We start from the raw sequence: 15467 nt of genomic DNA on the forward strand, positions 1-15467 counted from the left end.
TGATTTTACATTTGGATTTGGATTTTCATTTTTTTTTTTCATTTCTTCACCCTGCTCACTCATAGTTCTTTATTTATACTACTTATAATAAATACTTAATTTATGCCAATTTGTTCCTCCTTTCTTGCGGATTTACATAGTACATTTTTTAATTGTATAATTTCCATTCCATTGAGTATCACTTATTCTGCTGACACTGGCAGAAGTGGCCTTCTAAGAAGTAAACTGTTGTGCACGAATAACATCAGTGTGCAGACATCAGTCTCTACAGAAAAACAGCTCCTGATTTTCTACAGGTTACACATCTCACTGCGCATTCTTCTACCTCTTAAGCTTCCCTTACTGCATTCACACTGACTGCCCATCTTCTCATCCCTGATGAGGAAGCCATCTAGGACCAATTTATTTTTCTTTAATTTACTGCTGTTATTGGCTCCCTCCCATTACTTTTCACTGGGTTCTAAGGTGAGATATCCTGAATATTAACACACTAGAATCAAGTTGCTAAAACACTTGCCATTCCTCAAACCTTACTAAGTCTCTTCTCATGTTATTGACCTTATTTATATTCTGTATAACTCTAATGAAGATTGCTGAGTCACATGTACGGAGTCCTACTTATTTATTTATTTTATTTTACATTTGTTGACCGGGATTGTCTATCTGGATTTATGTCCATTTTCAGTAGAGTCCCGGGGAGATGAGCTCCAGGAGATTACTAGACTACTAACATACAGGTACTAGTTGTTATATAGTTAAATACTACAAATTTTAAACAGTTCAGGAATCTTCACAGTTTATACAAAAACATGTTACAAGCATTAGATAAGATATTTTAGACTTTATGTACAAGACTTCATTAGTAACTAGAAAGTAATTGTTAAACAAATGCATACTTCAAGTTTCAACAGTTTAGCAATGCTCACAGTTTAAACAATACTTGTTGCCTGCCTTAGGTAGGATGCTTTAGAATTATATGCAGAAGAATTTAACTAGGTATTTTAAATTATCTCTATTAGGATAAGATATGTTTTTGCCAAGGATAGGCCTTGATCTAAAAAAGACACAGATAGAGCAGGAATTAGGTCTAAAAAGAGGGTATTTGGGATATAGTATGAGATTAGTCTGGATTTGTACAGGGACATAACCAATGGGTTTTAAGATAGAGTTTCAGATAGAGTTTCAGATTGTGTTTAAAAAGTGTAAATGAAGACAGTGATTTAAGTTCATGGGGGAGTTGGTTCCAATACTTTCCAACTGCATTTGAGAACAGAGCATCTCCTGCCATGTTATTAGATTTACATGTTGATGCAAGTAGTTTATTAGATGAGTGTAAAGTTGAAAGGTTCTTATATTGGGTAATGAGACTAGCAAGTATTGGTGTATCGGTAGGTTGGAAAAGGGTTTTGTGCCCAATGGTGAGTTGTTTAAAGTGAATCTGATTCAGAAGCTCTAACCAGCCTAAGTGTTTCAGATTATGGCAGTGATGGGTCCTAAAGGAGGAAGCAGTAGCAAATCTGGCAATGCTTTTATGTATTTTGTTCTCATGCATTTATTTATGCAAGTATTGTTTGTAAAAACTGTTTTAATTTTTAATAATGTTTGAGTTTTTAATTTAAACAACTAAGTAGTGAGGTAAGTAAGTAAGTATATACATATATTATTTATGAAAGTGTTTTACATATATTTAGTATAATAGTGTGGTGTTGAATTTTTGTTGATTTGTTCAATTAACTTGTCAAATTAATTAATGATGCTTGAGTATCTTGCATTAACTATCCTAAGCTGAGGGGGGTGCTGTTTTTTTTGCTGCTGTTATATTGTTTCATTCTCTATTTTTATCCTGTTATTTTGTAAGCGTTGGCAAGCTGGTTAAGGTTATTTTCTGACAGGTTAGTATATATGGAAGAAGCATAAAGAAGTGCGGAGATACGGTGGGAATAGGCAGTAGTGGTTCTGGCTAGTGTGGAGAGAAAGGGTTTTATCCTATAGAGAGAGCCTAGTTTCCTGTTGACAGTTTTTATGGTATTGTTGATATGGATTTCAAAGTTCAGGTTGTTATCAATGGTTACTCCTAGATGTTTAGTTGTTGGATCAGGAGATATGAGTGTACCATTATTGGATAAGACTGAAAAGTTCATTGGGAGTGATTTACGGGTAGGAGTGAAGAGGAGGAGTTTGTTTTTTTGGGGGTTCAAGAGGAGGCAGCATTGCAGAAACCAATTTTCTGTTTTATTGAACATTGTCTGAGTTAGTCAGTAGTTGGGATTGAGATTTAGTTGAGCAGATTATTTTCGAATCATCTGCGTATTGTCCACAGTTAGTTAAAGGAATAGCTAGGTTGAGGTCATTGATAAATATTGAGAAAAGGAGGGGGCTCAATATAGAGCCCTGAGGAACACCTAGGGTAATTGGGAGATGGGATGAGAGGTTGTTGTCCCATAGCACTGCCTGCTTTCTATTATCAAGGTAGCACTGGAACCATTTTATAGTCTTTGTGTCCAGAGAGAAGGATTTTAGAATATTGAGAAGTAAGTGGCGGTTGACCATGTCAAAAGCTTTTGAAAGGTCGATGAAAAGTGCTGAACAGAGAAAATTGTTGTTATGGTTTTTATTGATGCTGTCACTGAAGGATAGGAGTGCAGTTGTTGTACTGTGAAAAGGCCTGAAGCCTTGTTGAGATTTGACCCATAAATTGTACTGGAGTAGGTGGTCTCGAAAACGTCTGCGGATGCACTTTTCCATTATTTTAGCTAATGGGGAAAGTAGAGCTATGGGACAATAGTTAGAATATTCTCTGGAGTTTCCACTCTTGTGTAGGGGGATAATTTAGGAGATTTTCCAGATGGTGGGAATAGTGCTTTCTCATATGGTTCTATTTATCAGCAATGATACAGGATAAGTTATGACTTTGGCTGCCTTTTACAGGTATTCAGCAGGTAGCTGGTCAGCTGAAGGGGTAGTAGGTTTTAGTTTACTTAAGAGGTTGCAGATGAGGGAAGTTGGGACAGGTTGCAGGTTTAGAGTTGGGAGAGAGTTAGTAGTATTGGTTGGAAGGGCAGAGCTATCGGCTGTTAGTTGATTAGCAAGTGTTTGGATGGTCTCAGTGAAGAAGGTATTAAAAGCATTAGCAGTTTGCTTTGGATTGTCGGAATTTGATCCTATAGGGGGTGGTGTTGTGGAATGGCCTGGTTGAAGTAGTCTGTTTGTTAGCCCAGAACTTTTGTGGATTATTTTGGTTGGTCTTTTGGAGGTAGAAGTAAAAGTTTTTTTTATCTTTGAGTATAGCTTTCTTAGCCTCATTTCTTTTTTGCCTGAATTGTTGTTGGTCTACGGGATTTTTAATTGTTCTCCATAGTGCCCAAACTTTATTTCTCTGTTGAATTTTCTGCCTGGTTTTCTTTGTAAGCCATGGGGCGGGTTTAGATCTAATTTTGATGGAACGCTTTGGTGCATGGTGGTTAAGGATTGTTAAGAAATTTGAGTTAAAGTAGTTTGTTGCTTCGTCAAGTGTGGCGGTATTTTATAGGTGACCAATCACATTCTTTTAGTTCATTCTTAGTTCATTCTTATTCATTACTTACTTCTGCTTCTCCACCCATCTGTATGCATCAGTTGTAGATACAGGGAGAGGTATCTTGACTTTGGTGAAGGGAAGTATTTTATGGAAGTGTTTATAGTTGTGTAGAATAGTCTTCCTGGCAGAGTTATGAAACTGTGATGCAGAAATAAATGTAAAGCAACTCTGGCATGGTGTAGGTAGTACAAAAAGTACTGGTTAACGAGGAATTACAACCTATTGACTAAACAGCAAAATGATCTAAGTAGGAGGGGTAAGTGCTCCTCCTTTGCCCTCAGCTTCCATGTTATGTTTGTTTTGGCTGCTTGTGTAGAGTCATACTGTCCATTCTGCACTACTGTTGACCCAAACTGAAGAGCTTATGTTCTTGAGTACTTGCCAGAGCAGGGAAAAGTAAACAGAAATACCTGCTTGTGTTTCTCAGGCGGAAGACTGGGGTGCATCCCACTTCGGTAATCCCCAGTGAAGGTAGGAATTTAAGTGCTACTTTTCTTGGAAGGAACACGTGGCTAGAAATCTATCAGGACAACATGAGAGGAAGAATGTGTGCACTCCTGGCATGTCTGCACTGCTTGCATGCCACATGCTACTCAAAAGCAGGGAAGTAGTAGTAGCTGCCGATAGAAGAAAAATGTTGTTTTGATTGCTGAAAGCTTTTAAGGGACAGCAAAAATGATGGATGGGTCCATATTTTTTTTTCACAACTCCTGAACATAGGGTTTTGCTATTAACTCATGTATCGGTCCGATTTGTCAGAAGATGCAAAAAGCTGTACATCAGACATAAGCCAACAAGACCGTATCTGACTTCTAAATGTTTTGTGTACTTGCTTGTGAATTTGAGATCACTAAAGTGATACACGTGCTCAGCTTTTTGGATAATTTGACAATATAGAGGAGTAAGGCTTACAGCTTCTAATGAGCTGTCTCGTATGCTTCAGGGTTCGAGTTCCCTTACCCCATGTTTGACTGAATAAGTTAGTTAACCAGACAGTGCTTCAGGGTCATCCTTGAAAAGGGAAACCAGTGCCCCATAGTCTTAGCTGCAAATAAAAAACAATGAAAATATCCTGTTTGTATTACGGCTCTTCATTTTAGCCTTTTAACACATATAAAGTAATGTAACATTATGAAATGTACTTACATTCTTTCCACAAGCAAACTGAAGTGTTCAGGACTATGGGTCTCGTAACAATTGTTATGGCCCTAGGATTGCAAGAGTCTGCTCCAGCATTCAGATTTGTGGTCACCAGTAAACGTTAACACACACATTTTAATTACAATAGCTCATTGCTCTTCTAACTTCTCACTAATGTAGTTATGGTCCAGCCGAAGCCACTTGGACCACCATATGGGTATGCTCAGGATTATCCAAAATTAGTAGAGAATCATCAGACAACCTATCTAGAAGGTTCTGTAGGAATGACAAGTGTACTAACTGGTTCTCTGAAAGAGCAACTGATGCATGGAACAGACTACCAAATTACATTACAGCAAGTATTAGTTAGGATATTTTTAAGAACAGCCTGGACACTTATTATGGGAACAACTGTTTTGATATATTTGCAAGCTAGAAGGGCATTAATGCCTCTGCTTGAAATATTTATATGTATGTATGTATGTTTGTATAAAAACTGTACACTTTCTGTGACCAGTGCATTTGTATGTATGTAAACTGTACACTTTCTGTCACCAGTGCATTTGTATGTATGTATAAAAACTGCGCACTTTCTGTGACCAGTGCATTTGTATGTATAAAATCTGTACACTTTGTGACCAGTGCATTTGTATGCATGTAAACTGTACACTTTTTGTAACCAGTGCATTTGTATGTATGTAAACTGTACACTTTCTGTGACCAGTGCATTTGTATGTATGTAAACTGTACACTTTCTGTGACCAGTGCATTTGTATGTATGTAAACTGTACACTTTCTGTGACCAGTGCATTTGTATGTATAAAAACTGCGCACTTTCTGTGACCAGTGCATTTGTATGTATGTAAACTGTACACTTTCTGTGACCAGTGCATTTGTATGTATAAAATCTGTACACTTTGTGACCAGTGCATTTGTATGCATGTAAACTGTACACTTTTTGTAACCAGTGCATTTGTATGTATGTAAACTGTACACTTTCTGTGACCAGTGCATTTGTATGTATGTAAACTGTACACTTTCTGTGACCAGTGCATTTGTATGTATGTAAACTGTACACTTTCTGTGACCAGTGCATTTGTATGTATAAAAACTGCGCACTTTCTGTGACCAGTGCATTTGTATGTATGTAAACTGTACACTTTCTGTGACCAGTGCATTTGTATGTATGTAAACTGTACACTTTCTGTGACCAGTGCATTTGTATGTATAAAATCTGTACACTTTCTGTGACCAGTGCATTTGTATGTATGTAAACAGTACACTTTCTGTAACCAGTGCATTTGTATGTATGTAAACTGTACACTTTCTGTGACCAGTGCATTTGTATGTATGTAAACTGTACACTTTCTGTGACCAGTGCATTTGTATGTATGTAAACTGTACACTTTCTGTGACCAGTGCATTTGTATGTATAAAAACTGCGCACTTTCTGTGACCAGTGCATGCGTATGTATGTAAACTGTACACTTTCTGTGACCAGTGCATTTGTATGTATGTAAACTGTGCACTTTCTGTGACCAGTGCATTTGTATGTATGTAAACTGTACACTTTCTGTGGCCAGTGCATTTGTATGTATAAAATCTGTACACTTTGTGACCAGTGCATGCGTATGTATAAAATCTGTACACTTTCCATGACCGCTGCATTTGTATGTATAAAAACTGCACACTTTCTGTGACCAGTGCATGCATATGTATAAAATCTGTACACTTTCTGTGACCACTGCATTTGTATGTATAAAAACTGCTCACTTTCTGTGACCACTGCATTTGTATGTATAAAATCTGTACACTTTCTGTGACCACTGCATTTGTATGTATAAAAACTGCACACTTTGTGACCACTGCATTTGTATGTATGTAAACTGCTCACTTTCTGTGACCACTGCATTTGTATGTATAAAATCTGCACACTTTCTGTGACCAGTGCATGCGTATGTATAAAATCCGTACACTTTCTGTGACCACTGCATTTGTATGTATAAAAACTGCACACTTTCTGTGACCAGTGCATGCGTATGTATAAAATCTGTACACTTTCTGTGACCACTGCATTTGTATGTATAAAAACTGCTCACTTTCTGTGACCACTGCATTTGTATGTATAAAATCTGTACACTTTCTGTGACCACTGCATTTGTATGTATAAAAACTGCACACTTTCTGTTACCACTGCATTTGTATGTATGTAAACTGCTCACTTTCTGTGACCACTGCATTTGTATGTATAAAATCTGCACACTTTCTGTGACCAGTGCATTTGTATGTATAAAAACTGCTCACTTTCTGTGACCACTGCATTTGTATGTATGTAAACTGTACACTTTCTGTGACCAGTGCATGTACCCCACCTTATTTTCATTTTTATTACCCTAAACTGTTTTGCCGGCAACAAAAGGCACACAGACATCACTGAGTGAAAAATAAACCAGGGCACTATGGTATTAAAAGGTATGCATAGATTTAAAAGTTTTTTTTTCCTTCAGCTGTTGCTCTCCTTCGAATATGGCACCATAGTAGCCTTCCGTATATATGTACACAAAACAATGGGGAGCCGTACTATAAAGTGCATTTGTGTTTTGCAGTTCTGTAGTAATGTGTAGATAACAAGATGTCCAGTTATCTTGTAGGTGCTCCCTGAAATCTCACATATCTGTTTTTTTTTTCCGTTCACTTTTTAGTAAAGCTGGAATTGGAGAGATGTTCGAAGGCCATCAGGGTCCTGTTACCGGAATAGATTGTCACATGGCTGTTGGCTCAGTAGATTTTTCACATCTTTTTGTGACATCATCTTTTGACTGGACAGTTAAACTGTGGACCACAAAGGTAAGAGAACATTGCCGTTGCATACAGAAAGCACCTTGAGGTCTTCTGTGTAGTACTTGGGTCCATCAATTTCAAAAAAGAGAGCAATATATTGTCAAACAGAGTAACAGGATACCCAATAAAAAGATGTTAGTGGAAGGAAGTGTGTCTGCCTATCTAGTCCACCTGAAGTTTAGTACTTGTCTCAAACTGACACCCCTGCTTGAATATCTGAGCACCATTTCAAATATTTTATGTCCTTCCATAGTGTAATATTTCAGCTCCACCTTACTGTAGTGACCGGTATTGCACCGTTCTGCTTCTCTTCCATCCACTTTGTCTGCATTTGAGAGCTTGATGATTTTATATATTCACATTGTGCTGTTTCTCCTTATTTCATCTAATTTGATAGGCTATTGATGCCCCATGCTTTTCTGTTCTCCCAACCCATGAGATTCTTGTGTGCCTGAAAGCATTCAAAATAATAGCAATCTCCCTATGTTCAAAAGAAACCTTAATTTTCACCTATTTCAATTATCTAAATCTTTCAGAGGTGGAAACTAATAGCACCTTACTCTGCACAAGCCTTGTAACAAGACTGAATTTGTATAGAACTCTAATTATTTTAAATTTAAACACTTTGATGTAAATTGCTGATTTTTGAAATAACACTCAGTCCTCCATTTCACTGTACTGTCTCCCCTGTTTAATTAACATACTGTTTCACTGTTCTGTTTTAGATATATTTCTGCTCTCTCTACATTATTCTTTGTTTTGCTGCAACCCTTTACGCTGCAACTAGCTATGTTTTCTTGACTGTAAAATATGTTTGCATTATATTTTGTACAGGTGTGAAATAAGCAGTCCCAGCAATTCTACTTAAAATCTGTCATTCTGCAATGCTGATACACATACCAACAATGTTTTTGTTCTGGTCTTCACTTACAACACTAATTATGAATATAGAAATGTAAACTAATGATAGCAGCTGTATATAGTGTGCTGTTTTACTGTCTGTGTATTATTCACATTGCGTTTCAGCCGTCCCAGATTGTCACACTGAGATGAATTGCAGTCTGTGTTGCGACAAATTTAACGTTCTTGTATGTGCCATTTGGCCTAGGTTGTAGCTGGAAACTGTCTTTCTACCACTTTTATTACCCAGTTAAATTATAAATGAGTAGTTCTCTTAATTCCTTCAGTTAGTATAATGTTTTTATTTCTGTTACAGAGTGTAGATTTTCATCGATTATTTTAGATGTGGTTACAGTCATGCTTTTCCTACCAAGTACACCATGGTCATTTTGTTTGCCTGGGCTACGGCTGTCTGTTTTTTTTTTTGTACTTTCCGTTCGTCTTGGAGCATTAAATTTCAAACTTCACTCTTCCAGGTCTTTCTGTTTCTAGCCTGTAGCACCTGCCCCTGATTTGCAGTGACCACAAATACCATCTTTGGAATGGCTGTCAGTCTTTCTGAAGACCTGTTCAGCTTGCTTTGGAGTCATGACTATGAGATTCAGTACATCAGAGGAAATTCGAACTTCAAAACTTGCAGTTTGCTTGGATTGTGTTCTTCGTGTAGAATAACAATTCAGGCCTAACATTTAAATACTGCAGCAGTGGTGTGAGGAGATGGCCATTCCCAGATCTCAGTTCCTGTTCCGTAAAAGTACAGAAGAAAGACTTGCGCAGACTTGGTCACCAGAATAACTCTGCTTTTATTTTTAAGCACTTATGTCCACCAGCTGACAGCTGGTAATGTTTTTGAATGCACGTCTGTAATGCTATGCGGTAGGCCTGGAGCTGAACTTTACACGTTTGATAACCACATTAATTTCACAACATTTTATTGTAATTAACAGTTTAGGTTTCTGATGGGATGGTTTCTTGAGGGATGTTTGCCTTAGTACCAGGAGAGAAAATCAACAGCTTTGATAAAGATTTTTTTTCTCTCCAGTGAGTATATGGAATTCTGTAGCATAGATGGTTTTGTGTTTAAGTTTTTGTTGGGCTATAAAGATTTAAGCATTCTGTTTTTTGGTTTTATTGGAGAGTGTTTGCAAAAAATGGCAACTCACCCAGCTATTTTATGGGGCCTGTCTTGCCTGAATAGACTATAGACCGGTGGCAGAATTTCCTGATTCCTTGCCTTTTCTCTCTTTTTTTAAAGGTAAAGGCTAGATTGCCCACAGGCCTGAATGGGGTTATTCCTCAGTGTGACTCGACCAGGGTTTGAATGAATATCGCCATAGCTTGAGTATTTTTGGGTAGAAGAGGTGGGCTGGGATGAGGTTACTTTAACTGTAATTTTTGGGACTTTTTTTCATTTCAGGGTACCTGTATGAGAGTTGCACATTCTTCAATGGTGGATGATCAGTAAAGTGAGGGATGCTGGGAGGTAAGTCTGGATGTTATTTTGCTGTAGGGAATTTGTGATTGCAGCGGGAAGAGAGATGATGTTGACTTGATTATGGCAAGAGGTTAGATGGGAGATTTGGTATTAAGGGAAGTAAGATAATGGATGTGGGCTAGAAACATTACTAGTCTTGGTTGGGATGATATAGTAATGGCAACACTCAGATCTGCTCTGAGTTACAGCACATTGGCACAAAATATACAGACGCAACTGATATTGCCAACATCCTGACAGATAGGTTCAGTGCTAACTTTACCCCCTCTCACCCCCTAAAGAGCCCATCTGTATACCAGATGAATGCAAAGTTCCTGTAATCATGGCTGCACAGGTAAAAACCACACTCTCCAAAGCCAAAAACACAACATCCATGGGACCAGACAACATCCCAGGCTGCGTTCTACACAAACTACAGAATGAACTCACCCCACCTAAATACCATGTTCAGTCATAGCCTCACCTCAGGCTTTGTGCCTGTTGAATGGTGCACAGTGACAGTTATCCCACTCCACAAGGGGGGAGCCACCACGGACCCCGGGAACTACTGCCCCATTAGCCTGACAAGCCTGGTCTGCAAGGCGACAGAACATATCATCATGGAACTTATAAACAAAGACACTGGTAATCTCCAAACTCTGGACCCCCACCCAGTTCGGGTTTGTAAAAGGCAGATCATGTCTCCTAAACCTGATAGACTTCTTTGAAGCAGTCACCAAAGCTGTAGACAAGGGTAAGGTGGTTCACACAGCCTATCTAGATCTTGCCAAGGCTTTCAACACCATCCCCCACTCTGAAATTATAGATAAACTCACTAAACTGGGTATAAATCCCTGTGTCACAAGATGGGTTGCCAACTGGCTCACTTTTGGAACCCACACTGTGAAAGTAGCAGACTCAAAATCCGACTTCAGAGCAGTGACAGGTGGAGTACCACAGTGTTCAGTCCTGGGTCCTCTCCTGTTTGGTATCTACTTCTCTGAAGTACACGCTAACACAGAAGGTCTTTGGCTAACAAAGTTCGCAGATGACTGCAAACTAGGAGCCATAATAGAAACTCCTAAAGATGTGGACATCCTACAAAAGGGCCTCACTGAGACAGATGCCCGGTGTCAAAGCCATGGCCTCAAGCTCAGTGCCAAAAAGTGCATTGTCATCCCCTTTGGTAAAAACTCTGTACCCAAGAACTTACAACATAGGTGGTAGTATGCTTAACACCAAAAGTGTGATAAGAGACCTTGGGAAACACAGGTGGACAGTAGTCTCTCCTTTGATAATCACATCGCCACAGTAGTCAGGAAATCCTTCTACGTGGCACACCTCATCACAAAAGGTTTCTCATCCAGAAAAAAAGAGGTCATTGTTCCCCTCTACTCATCACTCATTAGACTCATTATAGAGTACAACGCCCCTTTTGGTATGTACCTCACAAGACATCTACAACAACTGGAAAGGCCGCAGAAATACCTCACAAAGAGGATTACTGGCCTCAAACAGATGCCCTACGCAGACCGTCTCAAAAAACTCCAGCTTTACTCCATCACATATCGCCTACTCAGAGGTGATCTCTGCCTAACATACAAAGCTATGTCAAACCCAAAGCTGTTGGACATGCTTCACTTAAAGAAATCCCAATCCCTTCGATCTACACGCTCTAGGGACCTAAACCTTGTCACCGCAATAAACAGAACATGCTGGAGGGATAGATTCCTGTCCCAGAGATTTCCCATACTCTGGAATAAACTACCTATCTATATCAGACAAAGCTCCTCATTAGCACTCTTCAAGAAAAATCTTGATGATTGGATGGGGAATAGGAAATTCACCCCGGGGATCACCTCTGTGGCTCTGCTCAACAGTGGCACAGAAAAACATTTTTCTTGGTTGGCAAAAGTGAGAATACATTTTTGGCTGGGCTTGTATAGGCCCTAGGGCTAATAGCCTAGTTCCTACCTATGAATCTATGAACCTATGAAGCATTCACTGGTTTTGATTGAAAAGAAGAAGCGATTAATGGTTTAAAGTTTTTTTGAAACGTGGGCTGTGTGTGTTGGGCAGTTTTAGTTGTTTTTTTTAAATATGTTAGTTGAGAGTTTGGTTAAAGAGATTTGGCTAGTTTCCTTAGAGGAGGAGTGCAGTAAAAGGGGTGGGGGTACAGTGTATATGGTGAGGGTCTCTTCAGGCTGACTCTGCTCTTCTACCTATTGCTGAGACCTCAGTACGAAAAAAAAAAAGCTTTAGGGTAGTAACTCTGGTAAACGTGTGCCTTGCTAGTTTTAACTGTAACATTGTGGGTCAGTTGAAACTATATGGCTTTATTGGTAACTCTACTTGTTTTCCCTTAGAAATATGTACATGACTTGGAAGGGGATAAAATTAGCAGGGTGAGTGTTCCCGTACTGAGCTCAGAGTATACTAGAAGTTAAATAATAAGGTGTGATGTACTTCTGTAGGATTATGTACAAAAGAAGTACAGTTTTATTAGACAACTTATACATTAAGTCTAGTTTGACTAATAATGTGTTGTTGTGATAGCAGTCTTTCAGAAATTCTTGCATGACACTTAGAAAGGAGACAGGGCAGTTCCTTGGCTGGCTGTGGATGGCTGATGTCTTTGTACAGCTTATCTGGTACTAGCAGGACTTACCGCTTTGTTTGGTGTGTGAACAGAATCAGCAAGGGAGAGTCTAGGGGGAGGAAAGGCTGAAAAGTATTTTAAAATGTTAGTAAGTTGTGTTTAGGAGGTTGCATATGGTTGTCATTAAGATTTCCAGTAATACTGTGTTTTGAGTGGCTGTAAGGTAATTGTGTGGTTTTATGATGCTATATGTTTCATAGCAGTGTCATGAGGGTAAAACCATGGTTGGAGATCACAGATATTCATAGGATGACCTGTAGAGCCTGGTGAATTGGGGGTGGGAGGGGATTGAAGCAGGACCCAATTCCAGCATTGGTGGAAGTTAATCAGTCCAGGCCTTTGCCTAGCACTGACCTCCAAAAGGTAGGTACACATGCGTGAGCCATTCATAAATGAGAGCATGGAGAAGATGGGCTCTGCTAGCCTAGCACTGACCTCCAAAAGGTAGGTACACATGCGTGAGCCATTCATAAATGAGAGCATGGAGAAGATGGGCTCTGCTAGCCTAGCACTGACCTCCAAAAGGTAGGTACACATGCGTGAGCCATTCATAAATGAGAGCATGGAGAAGATGGGCTCTGCTAGCCTAGCACTGACCTCCAAAGGTAGGTACACATGCGTGAGCCATTCATAAATGAGAGCATGGAGAAGATGGGCTCTGCTAGCCTAGCACTGACCTCCAAAGGTAGGTACACATGCGTGAGCCATTCATAAATGAGAGCATGGAGAAGATGGGCTCTGCTAGCCTAGCACTGACCTCCAAAGGTAGGTACACATGTGAGCCATTCATAAATGAGAGCATGGAGAAGATGGGCTCTGCTAGCCTAGCACTGACCTCCAAAGGTAGGTACACATCGTGAGCCATTCATAAATGAGAGCATGGAGAAGATGGGCTCTGCTAGCCTAGCACTGACCTCCAAAAGGTAGGTACACATGCGTGAGCCATTCATAAATGAGAGCATGGAGAAGATGGGCTCTGCTAGCCTAGCACTGACCTCCAAAAGGTAGGTACACATGCGTGAGCCATTAATAAATGAGAGCATGGAGAAGATGGGCTCTGCTAGCCTAGCACTGACCTCCAAAAGGTAGGTACACATGCGTGAGCCATTCATAAATGAGAGCATGGAGAAGATGGGCTCTGCTAGCCTAGCACTGACCTCCAAAGGTAGGTACACATGCGTGAGCCATTAATAAATGAGAGCATGGAGAAGATGGGCTCTGCTAGCCTAGCACTGACCTCCAAAAGGTAGGTACACATGCATGAGCCATTAATAAATGAGAGCATGGAGAAGATGGGCTCTGCTAGCCTAGCACTGACCTCCAAAAGGTAGGTACATCGTGAGCCATTAATAAATGAGAGCATGGAGAAGATGGGCTCTGCTAGCCTAGCACTGACCTCCAAAAGGTAGGTACACATGCGTGAGCCATTAATAAATGAGAGCATGGAGAAGATGGGCTCTGCTAGCCTAGCACTGACCTCCAAAAGGTAGGTACACATGCATGAGCCATTAATAAATGAGAGCATGGAGAAGATGGGCTCTGCTAGCCTAGCACTGACCTCCAAAGGTAGGTACACATGCGTGAGCCATTAATAAATGAGAGCATGGAGAAGATGGGCTCTGCTAGCCTAGCACTGACCTCCAAAAGGTAGGTACACATGCGTGAGCCATTAATAAATGAGAGCATGGAGAAGATGGGCTCTGCTAGCCTAGCACTGACCTCCAAAAGGTAGGTACACATGCATGAGCCATTAATAAATGAGAGCATGGAGAAGATGGGCTCTGCTAGCCTAGCACTGACCTCCAAAAGGTAGGTACACATGCGTGAGCCATTAATAAATGAGAGCATGGAGAAGATGGGCTCTGCTAATCATTTTATGACAGAAAAACAAAACCGCCTGACTTTGTTGTACCACTTAATGGAGTAAGGGAGTCTGTCCTCGTAGTACGGGCATAACTATGCTGGATATGTCTCTGATGTTACAACAGCCTAGAAGCTTAAGACCCTAAAGGGAATCTGCGTATGAACAGAGAAGTGTGTTGAAACGATGGGCCATGCAGATGATAGCCATGGAGATTCCTCCTGCCTAAACTTAATTATAGAACAAAAGAACCAGTGCTTTAATCTCTAGAAATGTGACCTTCCACTGGTTTACTGCTAGTAGAAGAGCTTAATCAGCGTATTTTCAAGACTTGGTGTTCGTTTCTTCCTTTGTGTCATAGAATAAAGTCAGGGAAAATACAAGGCAACTGGGCCATTTGGCCATATACACATTGGCAGCACCTGCCATTAGATCTTACTTCACTTTTTCAAGGGGCGATAAGCCAGTCATCCTGGGGATGAATTTGTGAATACCTGTCCAATTGTCTAACTCCTTTTTAAAGGGAGGTGGTGTGTCACATTGCTTGATCTGGAGTGGAAATTTGTTCCAGGAGAAGGGTGGTAGTCCTGTGATAAATCTCTCTCTCCACCATGACTTATTTGTTGAAGCAGGTTCAGATCTATGGTTCTAGTGTACAGAAGACTGTTTAATTTTTGAAGAAGTGAGGTCTTGGACTCCCAGAGCCCCAGTGCCCTGGAAGGCAAGACATAGATCACCTGAAAGGAGTCTATAGGACAATGAGTACAGAGACAAGACCGTCAGCCACTCTTGGTAGCTCAAGTCTTCTAGGCCCATGATCTTTTTTGATATTAACCTCTAGAGGTTCACAGTGTACTAATGCCCATCAATGCAATTTTCTTTTCTTCAGTAGGCAACCAAGTTCTACTGGCAGCCCAGAAGCCTGCTGTGTACGGATAGACTACTAAGTGACTGTAATAAACTCGAAACAGTATCTGTTGTGAGCTCTTCCGTTCCTCCTTTATTACAGTGGAAC

General features: G+C 40.1%; 1 protein-coding gene across 1 annotated transcript in view; it reads left to right on the forward strand.

The window, feature by feature from the left end:
• The window catches only part of LOC122797218 (cytoplasmic dynein 1 intermediate chain 1-like), a 672499-nt gene that overhangs the window by 394040 nt on the left and 262992 nt on the right, over positions 1-15467 (forward strand). Inside the window, exon 5 of the mRNA XM_044066050.1 lies at positions 7420-7564. Within this exon, the coding sequence (XP_043921985.1) occupies positions 7420-7564 (145 nt within the window). The remainder of the gene's footprint in view (positions 1-7419; positions 7565-15467) is intronic.

This window comes from Protopterus annectens, chromosome 3.part0 (assembly GCF_019279795.1).
Source record: "Protopterus annectens isolate FY-2018-M chromosome 3.part0, PAN1.0, whole genome shotgun sequence".
Classification (NCBI taxonomy): Eukaryota; Metazoa; Chordata; order Ceratodontiformes; family Protopteridae; genus Protopterus; species Protopterus annectens.